The sequence below is a fragment of the Pipistrellus hanaki genome (genome assembly GCF_964339955.1).
Source record: "Pipistrellus hanaki genome assembly, chromosome: 2".
NCBI lineage: Eukaryota > Metazoa > Chordata > Mammalia > Chiroptera > Vespertilionidae > Pipistrellus > Pipistrellus hanaki.
The window spans coordinates 141,365,732-141,389,612 of record NC_140504.1 but is presented as its reverse complement, the minus strand read 5'-3'; the positions used below and the strand labels follow the sequence as shown (position 1 = coordinate 141,389,612).

Sequence of the window (23,881 nt, the reverse complement as noted above, 5' to 3'; positions counted from 1 at the left end):
GCAGGCCCAAATGCTGCCTTCCTACTTCTAGCTTTGTAGCTAGTGACAAATAATTTGATGTCTCTGACCTCAGCTTTCCCATTTGTACCAATGAAGATAGACACTCCTTCTTGTAGGGTGGCTGGTGAGTGTGACAGACCTGGTTCAGTTCCTAGTACCTAGCGATGCAGAGGTCAACCCTAATAATAGTGGTCACATAGGACCTGGGTGTGGGCACAGCAGCAGCAGAGAGCCAAGGAGACCTTGAGAAGGTCGTTTTTGGAGTGGAGAGCGCTACTGGTAGCAGCCGGGAAAGACTCTGATGTGCCTGGAGCAACAAGAGGTTCTACCTGGGGGAGGGAGGCACTTGGCTGGCTTGGGGCCCTTGGATGATACGGGCTGGGATCCAGAACCAAAATCTCTGAAATGACCCATTGTCCCCCCGCACAGTAAGACTCAACAAATGTTATTCCTCAGTTCCATCCTCTGCCACAAAATACTCAAGGCACAGTAGGTTAGCCTGTGAAAGCAAGTGGTCCCTAGGTAGTATATCAGATTAAATGACAGGCACTCTCCCTAGCCCCAGCCTGCTCATCTCTCCAGCTTCCTATCTCGCCACACTCTTTTGAACTGCTTCGCTGTCCTGAGCTGACTGTGGTTTTCTGCCTGTAGACCTTTGAATTTGCTATTCTTTCTTTCTGGAGCACTCTTTGTCTTCCTCACTACCCAACTACCAGCCTCTTCACCTGCCTAACTTCTTCTAGGCGTTGTCAATCTCAGATGCCACTTCTCCCGGAATGTGCCCCAGCCCCTCAGGTCTGGAGTAGGTGCCCTTCTGTGCGCTCTCAAGATAGTCATTTCCTACCGGAGCCTTTGTCAAACTGTATTGCAGTTGCCTCGTTTTGTGTCTACTTTCTTCAGGAATGGTAAATTATGGAAGCGGGAACAATTTTTATCTTAGTTGTTATGGTAACCCCAGGGCTCCGCACAGAGCCTGGAACAGGAAGAGGTACTTAATGAAGTGCTTAATAAATGTGTCTTGAATGAATGAATGGTGCACCACCACCTCCAGCCCTGTGTGGTAACACAGAATAGTTCATGAAAATGCCCCCAAAGATTCCAATCAGCTGTTTTAGCTCAATCAGGAAGTTCCTCTTCCTGGGAAGGTGGGGAAAGCCCCTTCTTTCCTCTGGAGATCACAGACGCAGCTGGCCGGAGAACAAAGGCCCCGGAAGGGCAGAGCTGAATGTAGGCAGAGTCAGCGAGGCAGCACAAAGTGTTCACATCGCTTACTTGTTATCACATCTCAACGCTCCAGCACAGCTCAGCCATCCCGGAGTCCATGCATGTCCTTAGGGAGCCCCTGACTAGGCCTTGGCACCGAAGCAAGGCTTGAGTAATCAAGCTTGCTGAGCAATGAGTCGAATCAAAAGGACACAACCCTCTGAGGCTGGAACAGAATGGAACAGAAATGATGTGGAACACCCAAGGGTCTCTCAGCAGGACCTGACAACACAGGTAACAGCCTGGACCACAGCTGACCTTGTTCCTTTCAATAAGACTTCTTCACTTCCACAGTCAGAGAAATCAGAAGGAAGTGCCAGAACCTACTGTGCTTCATGCCCAGTACGGTGCAGAGATCCACACAGAGACCGCTGCACAGTAAAATGCAAAGGTCGCTCTCATCTGGCACGAGAGCAGGGGCTGAGAGTGTGGGCTCTGGGCTCTGAGCTCTGGCTGGAGTCAGGCAGGCGGGTGTGGATCTTTGTCCTGTTACCTAGTAGTTCTGTGAATGGAGGCACATTTCTCCATCTATAAAATGGGAATAATCATAGTGCATATTTCTTATGATTACTGTGAGGAGTGCATAAGGAAAAACATCAAGTACTTAGAAAAGTGTCTGGCAAATAGTAAGTGTTCAATAAATGTTAGCTACAGTTATAATTGATAAATAATAATTCTATTTCAAATTTTGCATCAAAGGGTCCCATGGTTACTATTCACAATAAATACCCAGACAGTACACCAACTTCTGCTAGGACCTCCTGCCCCAGGCTGTGTGACTTGAGAACATGGTTACAAAAGGACTCAATTTCCTAGAGAAACACTCTGGACAAACTATCACCAGGCGTCAATCTTTTCCTGGCTCTACCTGAGAAAAATCCCCTTTCCTTAGACATCTTTTGAAATACAAAAGGATGGAGACTCATTATTTGCCTGCAAGTAGTGTTGAAGGAAACTCTCAGAGATTTTAAGTAAATCGTATGAGGTTTTGATTCTGTAATGAGATAGAGAGTGTTCTCTCACTCCCAGGTCATATTGAAAGTGATGGAGGCTGTCACTACAGGTCTCGGGGGTCTTAGCCTGGAGTCTGTTAACTTCTACAGGGCCCCATGGATGGATTTGAAGCAGAAAAATATTAGGAAAGATAAGGTAAAACTTTTACAAATTTAAACTTTAAAATAATTGGAGTTTTCTTTCAAAAGCAGTATCTCCACCCTCCACAACAGAGAGGAATATGGAAGGGCTAGCTATTTAGGACCCATCACCCAAGTATGAATATCAACTCAGCTGTAGCCGTGCTGTGGTAACTGGAAGAGCCATGCATGGAGACAGCCTCTGGAAGGTGATGAAATTCTTCCAATTCTCTGTCCAGGTTTGCCCCCTTGCATGGCTATTTTCTTGCACGTTTGTGAACAAAAGGACTTTAGAAGAAAATCCTGAACTGACATAAGAGAAAGGAGCATTCCAACGAACAATATTAATATCACCTAGTTGAATTGAACAATATGGAATAAGAAGAACAATAATGGTGAATATAACAACCCCAGAGGCAGCTAGTATTTTTTTAGTTGCCTAGGATCTACTAAATGTCATATGGGAAAATATTGCTACCTAGTGGAAAATGTCAGAGGGCTTTAGGCTGTGGTTTATTTGTTTTATTTTTTAATACATTTTATTGATTTTTTACAGAGAGGAAGAGAGAGGGACAGAGAGTCAGAAACATCAATGAGAGATAGTCATCAATCAGTTGCCTCTTGCACACCCCCTACTGGGGATGTGCCCGCAATCAAGGTACATGCTCTTGACCGGAATCAAACCCGGAACCTTTCAGTCTGCAGGCTGATGCTCTATCCATTGAGCCAAACTGGTTCGGTGAGTAGTTTATTTTTGCCATCAGTGGGGGATGTTCCCTGAGTTACGTTCAAAGGGTGACCCTAGAGGAATTTATCAAGCAGATGTTTCCAAGAACAGTACAATTTATACACCTAATATGGTAGAGAGTAAGGGTGACCTGCTATTAATGAAGATTCCATTTACAGGGGCTCCATTATTTCCATACTTCTGCCTGCTTCAAAAGAAGAGAGAGTCGTCACTCAGTGCCAAGGGAAATGCTCATTTTTTTGCCAGCCTCTCCAGGGCTCCAGCAGCCTTAGGGGAGGGAACTGGAACAGGGCTCTGTAGACTAGGGGCAGGACACCCCACAAACAAAGAATTGATGAAGACCTCCGAAAAGGCAGTTAAGAAAATTTTACTGCCAAAACCGGTTTGGCTCAGTGGATAGAGCATCGGCCTGCGGACCGAAGGGTCCAGGGTTACCTATTCCGGTCGAGGGCATGTACCTTGGTTGTGGGCACATTCCCAGTGGGGGATGTGCAAGAGGCAGCTGGTCGATGTTTCTCTCTCATCGAAGTTTCTGACTCTCTGTCCCTCTCAATTCCTCTCTGTGTAAAATCAATAAAATATATTTAAAAATTTTTTTTTACTGAAATGCATACACTAAAAGATATTTCACCCTAGCTGGTTTGGCTCAGTGGATAGAGAGTTGGCCTGCAGACTGAAGGGTTGTGGGTTGAATTCGTACCTTGGTTGTAGGCTTGAACCCCAGCCCTGCCTCCTGCAGGAGGCAACCAATTGATGTGTCTCTCTCACATCGATGCTTCTCTCTTTCTGTCTTTCCCCTGCCTTTCCACTCTCTCTAAAAATCAATGGGAAAATCTATATTTTTAACAATAAAAAAATGTATTTCTTTCTTAATGTATAAGTCTTGAAAACAAAAATAATACTAGCAACTATTTAGTGAGGGTTTAATATGCATCAGGAACTTTGCATATATTTCTTCCTTTAATTCTAAAACACAAACAAACTAACAACAACAACAAAAAACACACCTGTAAAGTAGTTATATTATCCAAGTTTGACAAAGGAAGACACTAGGGTCGGATAATCTGCCAAGGTCAGACAGTTACTAGATGACAGAACCCAGCCCATTTAGCTCCAGATGACAAGCCCCTACCCACTACCTCAGAGTCCCTACATCCCTTGCTGTCAAGCCCCTCCACTCATTAGGAACGGGGGGGGGGGGGGGGGTAGTATTCTGATCCCAACAGGAAAGGGGATTGCCATCCTATTGCAGAAATCTATCTTTCTGCATCATTTTTAAATTTTCCACCCAATGAGACCTATGGTATCTTATCTATTCCTCACAAAAACCTTGCAATTTGGTGGACAGACTCCCTATCCTATATAATATGCTAAGTGAGCTATCATCTGGTGGTCCATTCAACCAATCAAAGTTCAATACTATCTAATAAAAGAGTAATATGTAAATTGACCATCACTCTAACACACAAAATGGCTGCCCCCATGTGGTCAAATATGACTGCCCTCATGTGGGGACAAGATGGCCACCACAAGATGGCCTACAGGGGAGAGCAGTTTTGGGTGATCAGGCCAGCAGAGGAGGGCAGTTGAGGGTGACCAAGCCAGCAGGGGAGGGAAGTTAGGGGTGATCATGCCTGCAGGGAAGGATAGTTGAGGGTGGCCAGGCCTGCAGGGGAGGACAGTTGGGGGAGGGGGAGAGGGGGTCCAGGCCTGTAGGAGAGGGCAGTTGGAGGCAACCAGGTGGGATAAGTCCTAAACAAGCTGTTGGAGATCTCTCAAAGGGTCCCAGATTGGAGAAGGTGCAGGCTGGCCTGAGAGACACCCCCCCTCCCACCATGCATGAATTTTGTGGACAGGGCCTCTAGTATGCTAATGATATACTAAGGCCACTCAACTGCTTGCTATGATGTGCACTAACCACAAGGGGGCAGATGCTCCAACCAATAGGTTGGCTTGCTGCTGGGGTACAGCCAATAGGGACTGAGCAAGATGGGCCAGACACACGTTGGAGCCCTCCAATGGTCCTTTCCCAGCTGGCCAACCTCCCACACCTCTCCCTGGCCCTGATCATGCACTGGTGCGGTCCTTAAGCCTGGCCTGCCCCCTCTCAAAATCTGGGACCCCTCAGGGGATGTCGAAGAGCCAGTTATGGCCCAATCCCACAGGCCAGGCTGAGGCACCCCACTGGTGCACGAATTCGTGCACTGGGCCTCTAGTTTTAAAAATAAACTAATTCGCCCTAGCTGATTGGCTCAGTGGATAGAGCATCAGCCTGCAGACTGAAGGGTTCCAGGTTTGATTTTGGCCAAAGGCATATGCCTGGGTTGTAGGCTTGATCCCTAATTGGAGCCATGCAGGAGGCAACTGATCAATGAGTCTCTGTCATCATTGATATTTCTATCTCTCCCTCTCCCTGCCTCTCTGAAATCAATAAAAATATTTTTAAAATAAATAAATAAAAATAAACTAGCTCAGAGATGTTAAGTGAGCTGCCCAAAGTAACACAGCTGATAGGCAGACAGGTATAGTAGAAAAAGCTTGCTGAGACTGTCAAGTTTTATTTTACTTACACTATGCTAGGCAGAACTTACCCAACACTGAGAGATTACCCTCCACCAAAACATCACTTTTTCTAGCACTTTAGTCATTTTTTTTTTTAATTACAGGGAAAGTATAAGCTCAGATGGATTCTGTGTTTATTGCAAGAACGGTTAGGCTGTGAAGTAAGGAGGGAATCGAAGGGTGATTGCCCTTTGGGGCAGGATGAAAACTCAGCGTCCTGCCTTTCACCACAGGGCACTATGTTTGAATTAAACATTGACTTTTATCTGGCTGATGTAGACTTACGTGTGGTCATTAGAACCATGATGCCAATGGACTGGTTTTAGTCCATCTTTAAGGACAAAGAAGCGGATGCATCTTGGAAAAAAAGGAAACAAGGTGGGAAGGAGCCAGCATTGAATGAGCTCCTGTTTGTGTGTCAGAGGCTGTGCACACAGCATCTCACCGGATCCTGATAGCGCTCTGTGAACATGCACATGAATCCCACCTTTACGAAACAAAGCTGATGTTTATCATTTTCATTTGGTCAAAACCACTTGGCTAATGAGCAACGGGGGCAGGCATGGGACCCAGGTCTGCCTGATTATTTGCACTCTATCCCCATTGCCTTCCTGACACATTACAAGGAAGTTCTTTAAAATGGGACTTTACCTACATAACCACTTTTATTTATTTCTCTGGTTAGTTTTAACTCATTCTAAACTCACATAACCCTAAACCCTTTTCCATTCAATTCCTACGTTCACCTATATTTACTTAGCTTCTTCTATGTGACAAGCACCACAGTAAGCTCTCTAGAAACAACAGTAAACAAGACAGACACTGTTCTACTCTGATAGATAGTATACACTAGAACAAACTTCTTTGGTAAAGAATCAGAAAGCTAGTATTTTAGATTTTGCAAGCTGTTATGATCTCTGGTGCAACTGCTCAGTTCTGCCATAGTAGCATAAAGTAGCTACATAATACATGCATGAATGAGTATGACTGTGTTTCAATAAAGTTTTTTGTTTTTTGTTTTTATAGAAACAGACAGTGAGCCAGATTTGGCTCACAGGGGTTTGCTGACATCTACTCTCTAGTAGTCTAAAGTAACCCAGAAAAGTCATCAAGTAATCAGAACACATTCTTGTAATTACTCTAATTGAATAAATATGGTGAGCTCTGGGTCTATATTGCAGGGACACCTAAGCCAGATGGAGAGAGATTCAGGATGGCTTCCAGTAGGAATTGGCATTCACGAAACCACCTGAACAATGAGTAGGAATTAACCAAATAAAAATTTTCTGGCTCTCTTCCACCTATGTTCTCCTTCAACCACATTTCTAAGAAACAATTCTTTATAAATATCTGAGTCTTTTTGCTTGTCTCATCCCTTCTTATCAAAATAATTCAAGTCCCCTGCCCTTTCTCCCTCAACAAGCGCATCAACTTTTTCCCTCAGTCTGTCAGATTCTAGATTTTACTCCATAAATCAGAAGTCTTTTAAAATTTGAACAAAAATAAAAGTTGAACTTAGATAAACTTTATGATATGTAAATCAGACCTAAAAAGCCTATTGAAAATAAAGTCAGGAATCCTTACAGAATGACTAAACCTTTTTAAAATATATATTTTTATCGATTTCAGAGAGGAAGGGAGAGGGAAAGAGAGATAGAAACATCAGTGATGAGAGAGAATCAGTGATTGGCTGCCTCCTGCACACCCCCTACTGGGAACCGTGCCTCCTGCATGTCCAGGAATTGAACCATGACCTCCTGGTTCATAGGTGGACATTCAACCACTGACCACAGCAGCCAGGCAGGATGACTAAACTTTGATGAAGCCAGCACAGACCAGGGTCCAGAAAAACTTAACTTTATCTCAGTCTCAAAAAATTCTGACAGATTAAGCTTTTATTTTCTAAGTTAAAATAAAAGTTATTTCATTTTAACTTAGAAAAGTAAACTTCAGACTATGAAAATTCTTAAAAATTGAAAAAATTGGAATTGCTGAGATGCCTTTTTTTCTAAAGAGCATGAATTCATAGTCCAAAATCAAAAGTACACAATGAGTTGTAAAAACAACAGACAGCAAAGTGTGACTTGCAAAGTCTTCAGATATTAAAATTATCAGACATAAAGTACAAAAAAAGTATACTTAATATTTTTATAGGCATAAGAGAGAAGAATGAATTTATCTTCTTCTTGAGATAAGAGTGTAGCTTCTCTTGAACAAGAAGCAAGGGGCCATGAAAAAGACCAAGTAAATTTGAAAAAGAACCCAGTAAACCTTCTAGAAATGCATTGATAAGTGGATTAGTTATTGGAAGGAACAGATTAAGTAATAGATTAATGGCACCAAAGAGAGAATGAAAGAACTGTAAGATAAATCCAAATAAAGAAGCAAGGATTGATGCAGATACACAGGAGGCAGAATACATGAAAGAGATGTAAAATTTACTAGAAATATATAGGAAAGCAAATGTGGAAGAGGCAGAATTCCAAGAGATCAAGACTGAGATTTTCTAGAATTACCAGGCTAATAAATGTAAACTTTTAACCATAAAATAAGAAGCCCATCAACAAGTGAAGAACTCTTTCTTGTTCAATACACTTGGCCAAGTTACAACGAAGGGATTTTCTACTATTTTTTAGATGTAATTATTCTGTGAGGCAAAGATAGTATATTTATAATATTGTATTGTTTGGGCTTAAAAGGTAGGAAATATAGTGAAAAACATTCTGCCCAGTTTACATTTTCTCTGTATACCAAATTCACTGTGTTTCTGTCTACAACATTATTTTGCTATTTTTAGTAAAAGCTGGGACACGTTGGAATCTAGGCTTTAGGGTGATGTTGAAATCCCTGGAGCCCCACAGCATCCAACACAGTGTTCAACCTCTAGTGATTGCATAAGGAAGGTTGTTGACTGAAATCGGCTTGATCTCATCAGCAACAATGGGAGATAAGAAAGCTTACTGAAAGCAACATTTGAAAGTAAGTAACCCACCAGCATTTTCCCAGCCCTTGAAATAAAATTAGATTTAGAAAAAAGAAAAAAAAAAATCTTAATTCAGATTGCCCCAGCTCAATTACAGAAAGGGCTCAGGTTGTAATAAAAACCATCTTAGCTAATATTTGTGGATCATTTTCTATTTGCCAGGCAATGGGCTAAGCATGTAATGAGAAAGCAGAAATTAGTTTCTATCTTATTCCACAAATGTTTAGCCTACATAACTGAAAACAAGATGCTTATATTCTCTTTATTCTCTAAATGCATCACTGAATCGTAAGCCTGGAAATACTCAGCTATTACCATTGCAATGCCAAAAGGTTTTGCAAGAGAAATAAAATTAATTTTATTTCATTTTAACTTAGAAAAGTAAACTTCAGGCTATGAAAAATTTTAAAAATTGATGAAAAGGTTGGAGTTGCTGAGATGCCTTTTTTTTCTATTCTTTTTCTGACTGAGTAAAAACATACATAAAACAAAATAGTGCCTATGGAGAAATGGTCAGAAAAATGTTCCTTGGTTTACCAATTTGGTGGGTTGTGCCTCTACCAGACACAGCATAGCCTTGGCCTCAGGGCAGCGAGTCTTGTAGTGAAGGTACTCCAACATTACCAAAAACCACGTGAAAAAGGTAGAATTCTGGGCCTAACTGGAAGGATTCTGATTTAGCAGGTTTGAGTTGAAGCCCAGGATTTTGCCTTTTTCACAGGCACCATGGGAAAACGTGAGTGGGTGGTCTGAACATCCCTCACAAAATTCCTTTTTAGGAGAAATAGAACCCCAAGCCCTACCTTCCCTATAAACCCTGAGAATCCTGAACAACTCCCATTTAACCACAGAATTCATCTGATTCACAAAGGTCCATTTGGTCTGAATCCTGAAGTGGCTTTTATCTGGATCAATGCGTATAAGAATGATAAGAGCCATAATGATTTCCAGGCGTGAGGTTAACTGCTATTTATTATAACAGCATCTTTAATAACTGATTCAAAAGCATCAAAGAGGAATTCTTTTCATATGCCCCTCCTCTAAAAAAGAGAATGGTCTCACCTTATAGTCGTTATGGTAATGTGCCATTTTCTCTTGGCCTTCTACTTCAGATTCAGTCTCAAAAATGAGAAAGACTAGTTTGGGCAAAACAGATATTTCTAACATTTTTTATTTGGCCTGAAGAGTAAGCGGTCGATATGTTTACCTGATTGCATTACAGCCAATTGGACACCAAGGCCTCATTAAAGTACCATGTTGAGTGGCTAAAACCAGGAGGTGGAGAGCATATGTAAACATCTTTGGTAAAATGCAACTGAGTTTGCTCTTACTTTGAAACAACTCTTTGAAATACCCTTCAGGAACTGTTTCCTCAAGATAGAGACTATTACAAGTGATAGATCTTAGTTATTACTAAACCATAAGCTGTTGTCATTTCTATTTAATGAGTAAGCCACAAGATTAGCTCTCATTCATAGAGAGACAATCATTGGGAGGAAAGGGGAAGAGAGAAAATGAAATATATTTAATTCAACATCTATTTATCAACATGGAATTCCCTGGTCTACTGAACTTTACATTATACGACGTTCACTCCAAAGGGTTAAGTTATGTCCCTTTTTTCTCTCTAGAACTTTTTGATGACTTCTCAAACCAGTCAACAATTCAGCACAAAAGCATCCGGAGTCAAGCTAGCGTGTTGTGACAGAATCACAGGACTATGTGAGACTCGACCCATTCTGAAAATGCCAGAACCACAAACAGCAGAGGTAGACGAAAGCAAATGTCAGCGCCAGCACAGCCTGAGAGAGACCTGAAACACAGACTCCACAACCTAAGGGGAAGTTTCTGCTGTGGCACTGAACGGAGGTGGCGGATGGAAAATGACAGCAAGTCTTCTAAGAACAGCCCTGGCTTTGCTCTTCCTTGGCCTCTTCGGGGTCCTGGAGGCGACAATATCATGCAGAAATGAAGACGGTGACGCTGTGGATTGGTAGGTGAAAGAAATGTAAGGTTTTGTGTAAATGCAAATAGCCAGAGTGTAGAGGCAAACTGGTTCGCTGTGAAGTTCCCAAGGGAGACTTCCACCCTCCGCTCCCTTAAAAAGAGAGGATATGAACGTGTGTGAATGGGCCTAATATCCAGATAGGCTTCTCAGTGAGGGAGTTTCCCCTGAGAAAGAGCTGAGCAGCCCTGTGGGCCTGACTCACTGCTCTCAGTGGCAAGACTGGTGGACACAGGTGTGGGTAGAGCTGACAGTTTCTCTCAGTTGGCAATTTCCTGGCATTGTGACTTTGCTAACAGAACCTGCCCAGGATCCCTTTAGAGACTGACAAAGGAGAGAAGTCAGATTACTTTCTAACACTGGAGCTTACGTTGTTTTTCATTATGACAATGAGGAAGAGGACAGGATCGTACACAGTCCTGTTTGGTTCACCTCATTTATTAGGCAGCACAAGCAACTATTGGAGTTGGGGGTAGGTCAATGGCCTCTTGAGCAATATCAAAGCGACTAAACACAGCTTTGCATCATGGCCGTGGATTCCCCTAAAGCTTCGATGACTTTTTCACTCTTTAATTAGGGTATTTTACTTTGCCATTGTGGTTGGCGTCAAGCATTGTGTAAACTTCAGGCTGGAGAACGCAGGCACATTCACTCAGCCTCTCAGCAAACAGTTACTCAGCTCGTAGCAGGCCCTGTGCTGAGCTTTGAATACAGAAATATCAACAAAACATATTTGCCCTAATGAGCTCATAGCTATGTAGGAAGGGCATAGATGGTGCATTGGGGAGCGTAGAGCCCTCAGGTTTCTCTGAGTAAGTAGTTTTGAACTAAGTAGTTAAGAGCAAATATAAGTTAGAAAAACAAGGGAGATACAAGGGCTTCTCAGGCCAATGAAGAAGCAAGGAGAAGGTCCAGAGGCAAAAAACAAGGGGGAAAGTTTGAAAGCAGTTCAATACTGCTGACGCCTAAGGAGACGGTGAGGAGATGGTAGGAGGTGAGTTTAGGGAGATAGGTGAAGAGCTTCATGTGCTGAGCCCCAGAGTCTGAACTTGACTTTGAAAGGGCTACTGAAGGACTTCAGGCAGAGATGTGGCCTACTCTCATTTTAGAAAGCCCGCTAGCAGTACTGTGACAGCTGGGCAGCTGGGGATCAGACTCTAGACTCATGAGGGCCAACAGGACCTTTCTAGTATTACACGTGAGAAGAGGTGTAGACCCAACTTAGAGAAATGGTCATGGAAACAGAAAGGGGGGGAACACTCTGAGAAGACTTAGAAATGGATGGCTGAAGGTCGTAGGAGAAAGGGAGAAGTTAAGAAAGACTTTCAGATTGCTGGCTTCTGTGACTGAGGGAATGTGTTCCCTAACGGCAGGGGATGAGGAGACTTGGAGCAAAATATCATAAACTTGGTTTCAAAAATATAAAGATGAGCCTCTTTGGAACTTTCTTGCTTTTAGATTTATCTGACCTTGGTATAGAGATCTGGGCTAGAAATTGATTTAGGGAATCATCAACATATAATTGGAGATGCCCATCCAGTAAAAATACTTAAAAGCACTAGTTCTCAACTGCTGTGCCATGGCAAATGGGTAAACACCCTTTACTGGGGGGAACCAGAGGGGAGAGGCATCAAATTGTTATAAATATTTACATTTTTTTCTTGCTCTAACTAAATGGACATATTATTTAGCAATGTCAGTCAGAGGAAATGCTGAGCTGAGCCGACAGTGAGACAGTCTAAAGCTGCTACGACTTACTGTGAGAGTTAAAGGTGGAGTAATACTAAGTCAGCACCAAAGAATAATTTTCTTGCTTCCTGCCACATGTAAGGAGCTTGCCCTGAAAGTAAGAAAGCATGGTCAGGGCAGGAACAAATTTACTTAGAAGCCTAAGATTGAAGAAAACCAAGTAAGTAGTGAGAAGCTTTTATGGGCAGTTGAAACACTGCTGGGGGTAATAGTAAATTCATTACAATGTTTGCTTTACTGTGAGTGCTGAGGATTAGGTGTGGGGTTGGTACCATTAGGGAGTATTTGGCTGGACCGGGATGATTTTGCCCTCGGGAGACTTTCAACAATGTCTGCAGACAGTTTTATTGCCACAACTGGGGAGTGCTATTGGCATCAAATTGGTGGAAACCAGGGATGCTACCATGCACTGGACAGTCCCCCACCACAAAGAATGATCTGGCTCAAAATGTGAATAGAGCACATTGAGAAACCCTGAGCTGGATGATCCAAACATGCCCACATGCTATATTGGCCCAACCATCTCTCCTCCCCAAAAGAGATATGCAAACAGGAGACAGTAGTGATGGAAAGCACGGAGCCTACTTAATTAACCAGCCTTGGCCCTGAACTCTCAATGCAGAGCGTTCTTAGAACCTGAACTGAACAATGTGGCTTAGGCCAGAGGCTCAGGGAGCCTCCACCTACCTGAAAGCCCAAACCCAAATCTCAGACCAGACAGCCAGTCACAAAGGTGAACTTAGGGCGGAAGAGGAAAAACACACCAAAGACCTCTCCAGTCCAGGCCTGGGCCTTGGCCTTCTCCTCAGTGTAGCAAACTGGACTGTGGAGACGACAGAGAGAGGCACTCTCAGTATTCCTGCGCTATCACTGTAGGAATCCCACCACCAGGCCAGCTAATGTCTTAGAATATGTCCAGTCAGGTTCACATTTCCTTCTCTGGGAACAAACAGAATAAGGGTGGGAGCCCATAAAACATCAGCCTGCAGACTGAAGGGTCCTGGGTTTGATTCCGGTGAGAGACACATGCCCTGGTTTTGGGTTCAATCCTTAGCAGGGGGCATGCAGGAAGCTGTCAATCAATGATTATCTCTCATCATTGATGTTTCTCTCTCTCTCTCTCTCTCTCTCTCTCTCTCTCTCTCTCTCTCTCTCTCTCTCCATTCATCTCTGAATGCAATAAAACTATATTTAAAAAAAAGAAAAGAATAAGGGTGGGGGAAAACAGGTGAGGGCTTGAGCACATTCCTTTCCTTAGACTTAGAGGCCTTCATGAAATGTAAGTGAAATGATATATTTAAGTGCTTATATTTAAGTGGCTGCCTTCAGGGAAGCAGTCAATATATGTCAGCCATTCATAATTATTGCCTTTGCTAGGTTTGCCTTTTATAAATTACCTAAAAGGCAAGACGAGGAAAGTTGGAAGACTGGGTTAGAATACCTGTACCTGGACTCTACAACCAGAAGCTGGAGGAAGAGCAAGCAGCTGATGAACAGCTCCAGGAGCGTTTTGGGAAGGACATTAGAACAGCTGTATGACGCCTATGCCTCCAAGGTATGTGACAGCTAATTATTCTTTTGAATCATATAAAAATGCCTAAAACAGAATCCAAAGCTTCCAAAAGATTTTAACTGCTCAGCTACCCAACCCCCATCCCTTGCACCTTGATTCACAATCTGAATCAATCTGAGCAAGACCTCAGGGAATATGGCATTGGACTCCACAGCAGCGATTTTCAACCGGTGGGCCATGTCAGGCGCACTGGGGTGCCGCAAGAATTTTTAAAACATGCAATACCTGACTAGTTAGTCGGGGGCACTGACCTCTTTTTCCTTAGATTGTCAAATCAAAAAATGACAACCGCTAAGACAATACCCATCTTGTGTGAATGAGTCAAAATTATACCTATTTTTTTTTTTTGTCAGATTGGCAAAACATGTATTTTTTTGGTGTGCCGCAGAATTTTGATTAGTTTATATGTGCCATGAGATGAAAAAGGTTGAAAATCGCTGCTCTGCAGTAATGCCAAATTGTTGATACATTCAGCACCGTGTCTAGTGGTATCACTGGGCAAGGTGTGACCTAATTAAATAGTAAAGTCTTCTGGCTGCCAAATTCATTGCTGGCTATCTCATCCCTCTAATGGAACTATGGAGAAGTACCCGCTCCCGGTACAATGCAATGCAGATCTTTGATCAATGTGGCATTAGTTATGGAGTTATTTAAGCCATAAATGGGGGTGACCTATGTAAGGGGTCACCCAGTCTTCCTTTTCATTAATCTTTTCCAAAATGGTAGGTTGAGGCCTAGACTTTTGTTCAAGACCCTAGATCTCATTTGCCTGAATGGAGATTAAACCTGCTATCTGGCCTTCATCAGGCGATGAGCTAACCAGCAAAAGAGACATAGGTAAGTAGGCTTGCTGGCTCAACGTGGGCAGTTTCCTGGCATTCCTGGCACTATCTGCGGTTCAGTGACAAGATACTGCTTTCAATCAGGGGTGACAAGTAAAATCAAACAATAAGTACACTCAGGTCTGCATTTGCTAACAAACAACTTACATAAATACATAAAATGACTCGGCACTTACAATGTTCTGGGCTTTTACATACGCTAATTAATCCCCCAGCAGTACTATGAGACTCTGATACTGCTGTGCATGTGAATCTGAGTATTTATTCAAAATGTGCAGAGAGCTGTCACTGTGTTTGCTAATGTTCACAGCCTTCAGAGCCAAGTTTCAAAGTCAAAACTTATTTGTAAGCTGTTTGACTACCTGTGAGGTGCCAGGCACTGCTCTGGGAGCTTTAAAAAGAATATTTTATCTCAGCAGCAACTCCGTTTTGAATAGATTATTATGTAAAATCGAAATCGCCTGTGGCTGCCTCTGCTTTCCAAGGCTGGGGCTGAAGGCTGGAATACAACTCAGCAGTGATAAAATACACACATTGTTCCCTTCCAGTCTCAGGGACTGAATGGGGCTGGGGGGGAGGGAGGGGGAGTTGAGGGGGGGTTGAGAGAGTGGAGAGAAGCAGCCATGAGCCTCTGTCAGCAACCTTAGTTGGGGCAGAGGGCTCATAGTTTGGCAGAATATAATAATATTTGGAGGCTCAAAATCAGAGCCTAGGAGGGCAAGAGAGCTAAACTGCTCTGCAATATAAAAAAGGGGATAGATGGGAGCTAGGAATTGAAAAGTAAAAGAAACGTGGAGGGAAATTGGGGGCAGGTCAGCGTGATCATGTATAATTATTCAATGTTCATACCTTCATGAAAACCTGCTCATACACAATGCCTTGAGTGATGGTTCTAGGGAAGAAATTACAGTAAAGGGGCTGACTTCCAGGTCTGATTGGCATGGAACCAGAAGAAGAAGGACAATAGTGGGTGATATCCAGGTGAGATTGGGTGCTTTTTGGAAACTGGAACTATGTGACCACGAGAACATAATTCCCCACCTCTTGACCTGGAGTTGAACTTCTGAGAGTAGAATGCAAGGTCAGACCGACTGGTTTTAAGTCTCACATGTCAAGGTGACCTAAACCAATATCTGGATGACATTTAAAATTGTTTCTCTTCTTTTGCCTTTGTAAACAAGAATCTTTCATACACCTTCCTAACAACACCAAACAATGTTTCTGTTGTCTGTACCTGTCAGTCTATATTCACCCAGCTAGACTGGAGGCAGAGACAGTACCCTTCTTGTTCACTAGTCAAAATAATATTCACATATGTGTTAAAGGAATAAAGCTGTCCAAAGGCACATGCTTACATATGCTTATTTTTAAGTCCATGATCTTACCCCTATGTCAGAGAGCTGTTATTCCAACTACGGCTACAACTCCTATAACCTTAGCTAGTTGTTAAAACCTGGTTAGAATAACTCATGTCATCATAATATAAGAATAAGTTTCCTCATTGAATCTTTCCAGAGCCCCTCCACATTGCACCCCAAAGGCACACACTGCCCTCATTACCACATTTGCTGCCCGCTTAACAAATAACTGTCAGCGGTCTTCAGAGATTTTTAAAATATCGACATTATTGGATTCAATAAAGATCACTGCTTCATGACACAAAGGAAATGAAACCACACAGAGCAAACACAAGTAAGTTTCTAAACATGACACTGAGATACTCTCAAAATAGTAGCTTAATTTTGGAGAATTTATTAGTATTTTGGGTTACCAGAGGAAACCCAATACCACACCTGCAGTTTCACCACTTTTTCTAAGCAGGAAAATACCAATTCAGGAAGGTGAAGTGATAGAGAAAGGGACAGAAGGAAAATCCTCTCCAGTCAGTGAGGTAGGGGAACCAAGAATGAGAAATCCTGATTCCACATAGCGCTGCGCCCAAGCAGCAGAGCACAAAGTAGGCAGAAGAAATCAGATCCTGACAACCTGTTCTGCATTGTGCCTATACTATCAATGGGAAAATCCCCGGTGTGATCCTTGGCTAGTTGTCCCGTTGTTCTTACTTCATTTCCTGAACAAATACTTAACTACTTTTTTATTACACACCGGTGATTAATCAGAAGCATGGGTCCAAAACAACCAAGAGATATAGAAATGTCATCCTCACACACATCACAATGCATAAGGCTCCTGCCATGCAAGACAAAGCCATGCCTGGGTGTGAATGGGTTTTCTGGCCCTGGTCTTGTGGATCCCAGAATTCAGATTGATGGGGAAGCTGCCCATTAAGGAAATGGATGACTTCTCATGCATATTAATGAAAGCTCTGCATTGCAGGATAGGTGGCTGGTAGAAATGTTGTGAGCATCTGTAAGTGGAAGATTTGCACCATTTTAACCCTAATATGTTCCTGCAGAATAACAACACTGCCTATCTAGTGTACAATGACGCAGTCCCAAAATCTGTGAATTACAGCAGAAAATACGGACATTCCAAAGGTATGACAAAGGCTCTTAGTTTCTCTTTCAACACTTTCTTAAATATTTTGTCTTCAATATTCTTATATTCCACACTAAAAAGAGAGCTTTTCATTTTTAATGCTTTATTTTGAGTTATCAAAACATGTGATTTCTCTATCACAAGTTATAATTACATAATTTCCTTTTCACAAATGCCTTTTTGTTAACATATTTTTAGATATATGCTTTAAAACAGAAATTTATGTACTGACTAAGGGGAAAAGTAGCCAGTATATACATATACATATATATATTTATACATGTATGTGTGTCTCAGTGTGTATCCCCCTCATATTTTAGTCAGGTTTATTTAGTTATAATTTACATAGAGTAAAACTTACTCTTCTTAGTGTTTAGTTCCCTTTGAAATAAACATTTACTTTTATTTTTTTATTTATAAATATAAAATTTTATTTTTAATTAGTTTTTACATTATAGTAATTTTGTTATATACTATTACATATTATAGTAACTTTTAGTATTTTCTATTTATAAGATATGCATCTACACATGTACATGCATTTTAGAAAAGTTCAAAATGCCAGTAAACAGAAAGAAATCTATCATCTTAATACACATTAGATAATCTCATTTAATGCTTTCTAAATTTTTCTATCAAGCATATTTTTTAAAATATGTTTTTATTGTTGATAGTATTAGAGAAATCTCCCATTTTCTCCTCCTTTCCCCCCTTCTCCCAGCCCCTACCCACCCCTCACAGGTCCTCACCACTCTATTTAACAAACATATTTTAAAACATTTTTATAAAACTATCATTATGACTAGTTTTTAATCTTTATTCAACCTAACATATTATGAATAACTTTTCATGGTAGCAAGTATTCAAAAGGTTCCAAACCCAGATGTTTTCAGGAACAGGCAAGAAATGTCAGCAAGTTAAGTGGGCAGAATGAGCAAGGTACCTGGGAAGGTGGAGAGTACATACTTGGTCTAAAGGGGCAGTTACTACTTAGCATGTCTTATTGGAATGCAATTTTTCAGAGGACGTTGAAAATTAGTTATTTGTGGGAAATCTCTTCAGTGTTTAAATGTTGGCAATTAATTCAAAGTTTTAAAAACACTCTGTAAGCATAATGATATGGATCTGCCAGTTTGCAACCTCTGATTAGAATATAATTTGTAATGGCTGTCAAATGTCATGAACATTGAATGCTTTTGATTTAGCCCAAGTTGCCCTCCTATTTGCATGGAACCCAACAATTTTTATAATATTCCACATTCTCTCACTTCTCAACCAACTATCTCCCACCACCACTCTCTTCACTCTGTTGGTTGCTACAGGGATTTGGGGAAGGGAGGAGGAGAAGGACTGGAAAAGGACTGGGACTTAATGTCAAATGGAAAAGTTCTCTTTGCCAACAGGTGAGAGAACATCCTGTGACATTCTGTGGCATCCATACCAGGAGGTTAAGATTTCAGCCAAATAGCACACTCATCTGAGCAGAGATAGCCCCTGAAAGTTATCCAGCTCAGATAAGCAACAGAATTTTGAACATTTTCTATTCATACACAGGTATTGACTCTATATGCATTGAGAGAGCAATAGTGTGCTTTCTTAAGTGTGTTTTTGAAAGAGAAAGAATTGGCAGGCATTTGGTTTCCACTTAACAATAAGGCAAACGTGAATGAGTTTTATGTTTGCATAGTCATATACAAACTAGAAAGTTTTGTTAGCATACAAAAACTACAAAAACTACCCTAATCTATATATCTATGTATCTATGTATCTATGTATCTATGTAACTATGTATCTATGTATCTATATCTCTATATCTCTATATCTCTATATCTCTATATCTCTATATCTCTATATCTCTATATCTATATATCTGTATATCTATATATCTATGCAATCTAGATATATAGATATATAAACCCAGGGACCATTACAGCAGAATGACCAAGACAAGCAGAACGACCTGTGGCTATGATACACACTGCGGCAGCCAACCAGCCTGATCCCGGCTGGATCACCCCCAACACCCCAATCAGGGTGGGGCTCACCAGCCAACTACCTTGGCTGGCAGAAATTTGGGATCCAGGTACCTTGGAGGTGCTCGGTCTCAGACAGCTGCAAAGGGAAAGCTCTTTTGTGGCAGAAGTGGACCCAGAATCAGGAAGCCGGAGTCGGGGAGGGGGTGGGTAGCTTTCCTGGTGGCCACAGCAGTCCCTGCAGGCCATGCATAGCACTCGGGCATCTGGCCCCAGGTGGAGCTGTGGCAGGAATAGGGCACACAGGAGCCAGGAGGCACGAGGCCTGACCTGGGCTCTTACCCTGACCTTTGGGCCCAGAAGCACTAGCAGGTGGGTCATGGTGTGCAGTGAGACACTGGGCTGCCCACCGGAGGGAAAGCGAGCTAGGAGGGCAAGGCCCTGGGCCAGCCAGAGCCCTGAGCACTGGGGCGGGTGGGGGGCTGGGGCTGGAAACCCTGGAGGACTGGGTGGGGCTGCAGCCCCGGGCCTTTTAGGTTTTGGCCTTGGAATTCTGCGGGCAAACAGTGTGCTGACTACCAGTGCATCAGAGGTCAGCCCGCTTCAACAGAGAGGACGTGGTAGAAAGTGGCAAGGCCACAGAGAAATGTTGTGGCCATCTTCAGGAAACACAGCTGCCACGGTCTTTAGTAACTATGAACAGATAACCTTTGGTCTCGGTTCTACAGAAGAGGAAGCTGAGCCTCAAAGAAGGGAGCCTTCCGCAACACCTCACCCACTTCTCAGACCCGACCCCGTGCAGCACTGTTTTTGTTGAAAGTAGAGGATCCAAAATGTTTTTAGATCTTTGCTATTTTAGGCAGGAAAGAATTTAGCACAGGGAATTAGTGCTTGGGAAATCATTGGAAAGCTGGAGGAGTGGGTATTAGGCTGGACCCCAAGGAAAGACTCCCTGCCCAGTGGGAGGAAATGCTCCCTCAGCCACAATGAATTCTAAGGACACTGTGGCACAGCTGTGACCCGGGATCAGGAAACTGCTGCCCAGCAAGTGCCCTCCAGTCACTAAGCACTGCCTCTGCCACAACTGCCTGTGCACAGCCTGGATCCCACTGCAGAAACCTCCACATCTCTGCAAACATGGTCACCAGCAGCAAACAGCCCAAACTGCAGGAAGATGCCGCTGCCCCACTTCTGCCTTCAAAATATTGTGCAAGCACATCTAATCTGCAGAAATGAATTCATATCCAGAAACCTAGTGCAAAGGAGTTTGGGCAATTTCAGCTTTTATCTAGATTTTGCCAATGTGCATTGGTAAAAATGGGGCCCGGATGGTGGGTCTCAGTGATTGAGCATTGATCTATGAACCAGGAGGTCATGATATGATTCCCAGTTAGGTTTCAGGCTTGATCCTCAGTAGGTGCATGCAGGAGGCAGCTGATCAATGATTGATGTTTCTATCTATCTCTTCCTCTCCCTTCTCTGAAATCAATAAATATTTTTTTAAAAAAAATAGGGTCATGCCCTAACTAGTTTGGCTCAGTGGGTAGAAACATGGGAGAGAATCATTGATCAGCTGCCTCCTGCACACCTCCTACTGGGGATGTGCCTGCAACCAAGGTACATGCCCTTGATTGGAATCGAACCTGGAACCTTACAATCTGCAGGCTGATGAAAATCTCTAGAGCCAAATAACATGGAAGTCAGCAAAGAAGAAATTTTCATCATCTTGTGATATGGCAAAAAGAGCCTGGCCCAACAGGGATCTATGACTATTTCTGTGTTTATAAATATACTAGAGGTCCGGTGCATGAATTCATGCACTGGTGGGATCCAGTCAGCCTGCCCTGATGGGGGCTGATTGGTGGTGGGGCTGGCCAGCATGAGGGGCCACAGATGTTCAAGTAGTTCTGCCATTCAGTCACTGGATATATGTATCATTATATAGGATAGCTGTTGGACCAGGGTTCTTTTTGCCATATCACAAGATGATGAAAATTTCTTCTTTGCTGGCTTCCAAGTTATTTGGCTCTAGAGATTTTTACTAAACGCAATTAACTGAAATGCTTCAGCATGGTTTCCCTTTTTTTCTTTTTTATTCTTTTTTTTTTTTTCTGGTTTGTGGAATTATGTGATTCTTCTGCAAATGCATGAGCACCAGTTCCTTACAACAAATAATTAGTGCAAGTACATTTCTTCATTTGATATTTTCTCTTTCAACTCTGCTTTTTAGCCAGCTTTTGAAAATAACTTAGCTGCTTAGCAGTGAAGACATATCTAAAGCTTGCCAGGTAACTATATAGTTTAACAAGGTCAAATTCCAATTTAGTAAATTCGAATTATGTCAAAACAAATTTTCTCTGTTATTTCAACAAGAATTTTCTCTTAACTCTTCACAGGATGGCCCCCCTCGGTCCCCTTTTGTGGAGGCTTATTATCAGAAATGGGGCAATTGTGCCTGAATTGGTTTTGAAATCTCTGAAAAATTAGCTTGTGATTATCAGCCTAATAAAATATTAGCCTGAAGTATAAATGGGCTTAAATGTTGTAACTTTGAACTCTATTTGAAAAAGGAGATTTGCTTTTCTAATGTGTCTGTATTAACTGTATCTTTGGTAGGTTTGCTGCTGTGGAACAGAGTCCAAGGGTTCTGGCTGATTCATTCTATTCCCCAGTTTCCTCCAATCCCTGAAGAAGGCTATGATTATCCACCCACAGGGAGACGAAATGGACAAACTGGCATCTGTGTAACTTTCAAGTATAACCAGTATGAAGCCATAGGTAACATTAGTGTGTGCAAAAAATACAGCAATGTTGAAGAAGGGGCAATATTAATATACTAGAGGCCCACTGCATGAAATTCGTGCATGTGTAGGGTCCCTAGGCCTAGCCAGTGATCAGGGCCAATCACAGCCTTCCAGATGCCAGCAAGACCTCCCTTCATTCCATGTCACCCCCTGGTGCTCAGTGCATGTCATAGTGATTGAACTCCTGGTCTCCCAGTCGAACTCTTGAGGGAACACTTTGCCTATTAGCCATATATATGTGTGTGTGTGTGTGTGTGTGTGTGTGTGTGTGTGTGTGTGTGTGTGTGTTTCGGCTATATGAATAAATTGGTCACTTCATTTGTTTCTCTATTCATAGACCTTCTGATCCCTACATTCTAATATTGGCTTTGCCATGGTGAGACCTAGGGCAGGCTCACATACTGGAGCTTGGTTTCCTGGGTCTTTCCATAAATTCTATGAACTTGGTCAGGGGTAGTAGTTCCAAATGTCTACAGAGGCCCAATGGGTAACAGAAATGGGTGAAACGGGTGAATGTTGTATGGGCAGTGGATATGTGACAAACTGGGGTATTGACCCTCCCCAGCTTCTCTCAAAGAAGAGAGGGAGATCCTGCTTTTTAAATATGATCTAAATAAAAAATAAAATAAAAATTTTTAAAAAGTACAGATCTCATGTTGCCTGTAGCCTGCCAATGTGATCCATCTGAGTCCCCAGATGATCTAAAATTTAAGGCCTCAAGCTCAAATGGTCCAATGAGTTGGCTTTGGAAAACTATGATAGAGGAAGAATAAAAGAAGGAACACCATTTTACCAATCACTCTTTACTTAGATGACTGCTAAATAGCTGCAAAAAGTGACTTGCCTCTAAAAAAAGGTTTTAAAATATTTTTTATCCAGTTTTCATCTTATGGCAAGGCGTTCTGAGCTAAATCAAACCCCAGTCTAAGTAGAGGGGTTCATGTAATGATTAGACAGCCATACAACAAAGAGCTTAGGTGTGCACATCACAAGTCGATCATTCCTGAAGCTGGAGATTGGTACATGAGAGCTCTCCACTCATGAGAGCTGTACACACACACACACACACACACACACACACACACTCCCATATATATATATATATATATATATATATATATATATATATGTACATGTAGAAGAAAAGACATATGGCCTCTGATGCCAGTCTGCCTGGGTTTGCATAGCAACTCCATCAGTTACAAGCTTTATAACTATGGGCATGTGACATGAATTAACCATTAATTCATCTATAAAATGAGGCTAATGATAAATGAACTTACCTAATAAAAAGATTGCTATGAGGACTAATTAGTAAATCCACTTACAATTCATAAAACAATGCCTGCAAAGTAGGAAATGCTCACTATGTGTCAATTATCTTAACTCAAAAGTTATTTGAAAGCTATTGGCTTAAAGAAGAGAATACTTTTGTCCTGTGTTTTAATTCACAAAAAATCTGGAATTAAAAAAAAAACACATCCGTTTGTATCTTAATTCTCAGATTTTCTTGATTGTTTCTTTTTCAGACTCTCAGCTCTTGATCTGCAACCCAAACATCTATAGCTGTTCCATCCCAGCTATGTTTCAGCAGGAGCTCATTCACATGCCCCAGCTGTGTGCCAGATCCAGCTCATCAGAGACCCCTGCCAGGCACCTGGCCACACTTCAGTCAGCTCAGGGGCAAAACTTCCTCCATTTTGCAAAGTCTGATTCTTTTATTGATGGTATGAAAGACCATGATCAA

General features: G+C 42.1%; 2 protein-coding genes across 11 annotated transcripts in view; one reads left to right on the top strand and one right to left on the bottom strand.

The window, feature by feature from the left end:
* LOC311617747 (uricase) overlaps nt 1–9,955 on the bottom strand; it is a 32,753-nt gene extending 22,798 nt beyond the window's left edge. Inside the window, exon 1 of one of the 2 annotated variants that reach the window (XM_084874441.1) lies at nt 9,752–9,955. In XM_084874441.1, the coding sequence (XP_084730567.1) occupies nt 9,752–9,856 (105 nt within the window). In that variant the 5' untranslated portion in view covers nt 9,857–9,955. The remainder of the gene's footprint in view (nt 1–9,751) is intronic. The other variant, XM_084874442.1, reaches the window with a different exon arrangement.
* DNASE2B (deoxyribonuclease 2 beta) overlaps nt 8,588–23,881 on the top strand; it is a 684,289-nt gene continuing 668,995 nt past the window's right edge. For 2 of the 9 annotated variants that reach the window (XR_014794174.1, XM_084874435.1), the window contains exons 1-5: nt 10,065–10,682; nt 13,821–13,998; nt 17,275–17,356; nt 21,947–22,108; nt 23,664–23,861. Coding sequence is in view for 4 of the 9 variants with exons in the window: in XM_084874435.1 (XP_084730561.1) it covers nt 10,573–10,682; nt 13,821–13,998; nt 17,275–17,356; nt 21,947–22,108; nt 23,664–23,861 (730 nt within the window). In the remaining 5 variants the exon portion in view is untranslated. Of the gene's footprint in view, nt 8,686–10,023; nt 10,683–13,820; nt 13,999–15,464; nt 16,551–17,274; nt 17,357–21,946; nt 22,109–23,663; nt 23,862–23,881 lie in introns of those variants that run through there. The other 7 variants (XR_014794171.1, XR_014794172.1, XM_084874433.1 and 4 more) reach the window with 7 other exon arrangements.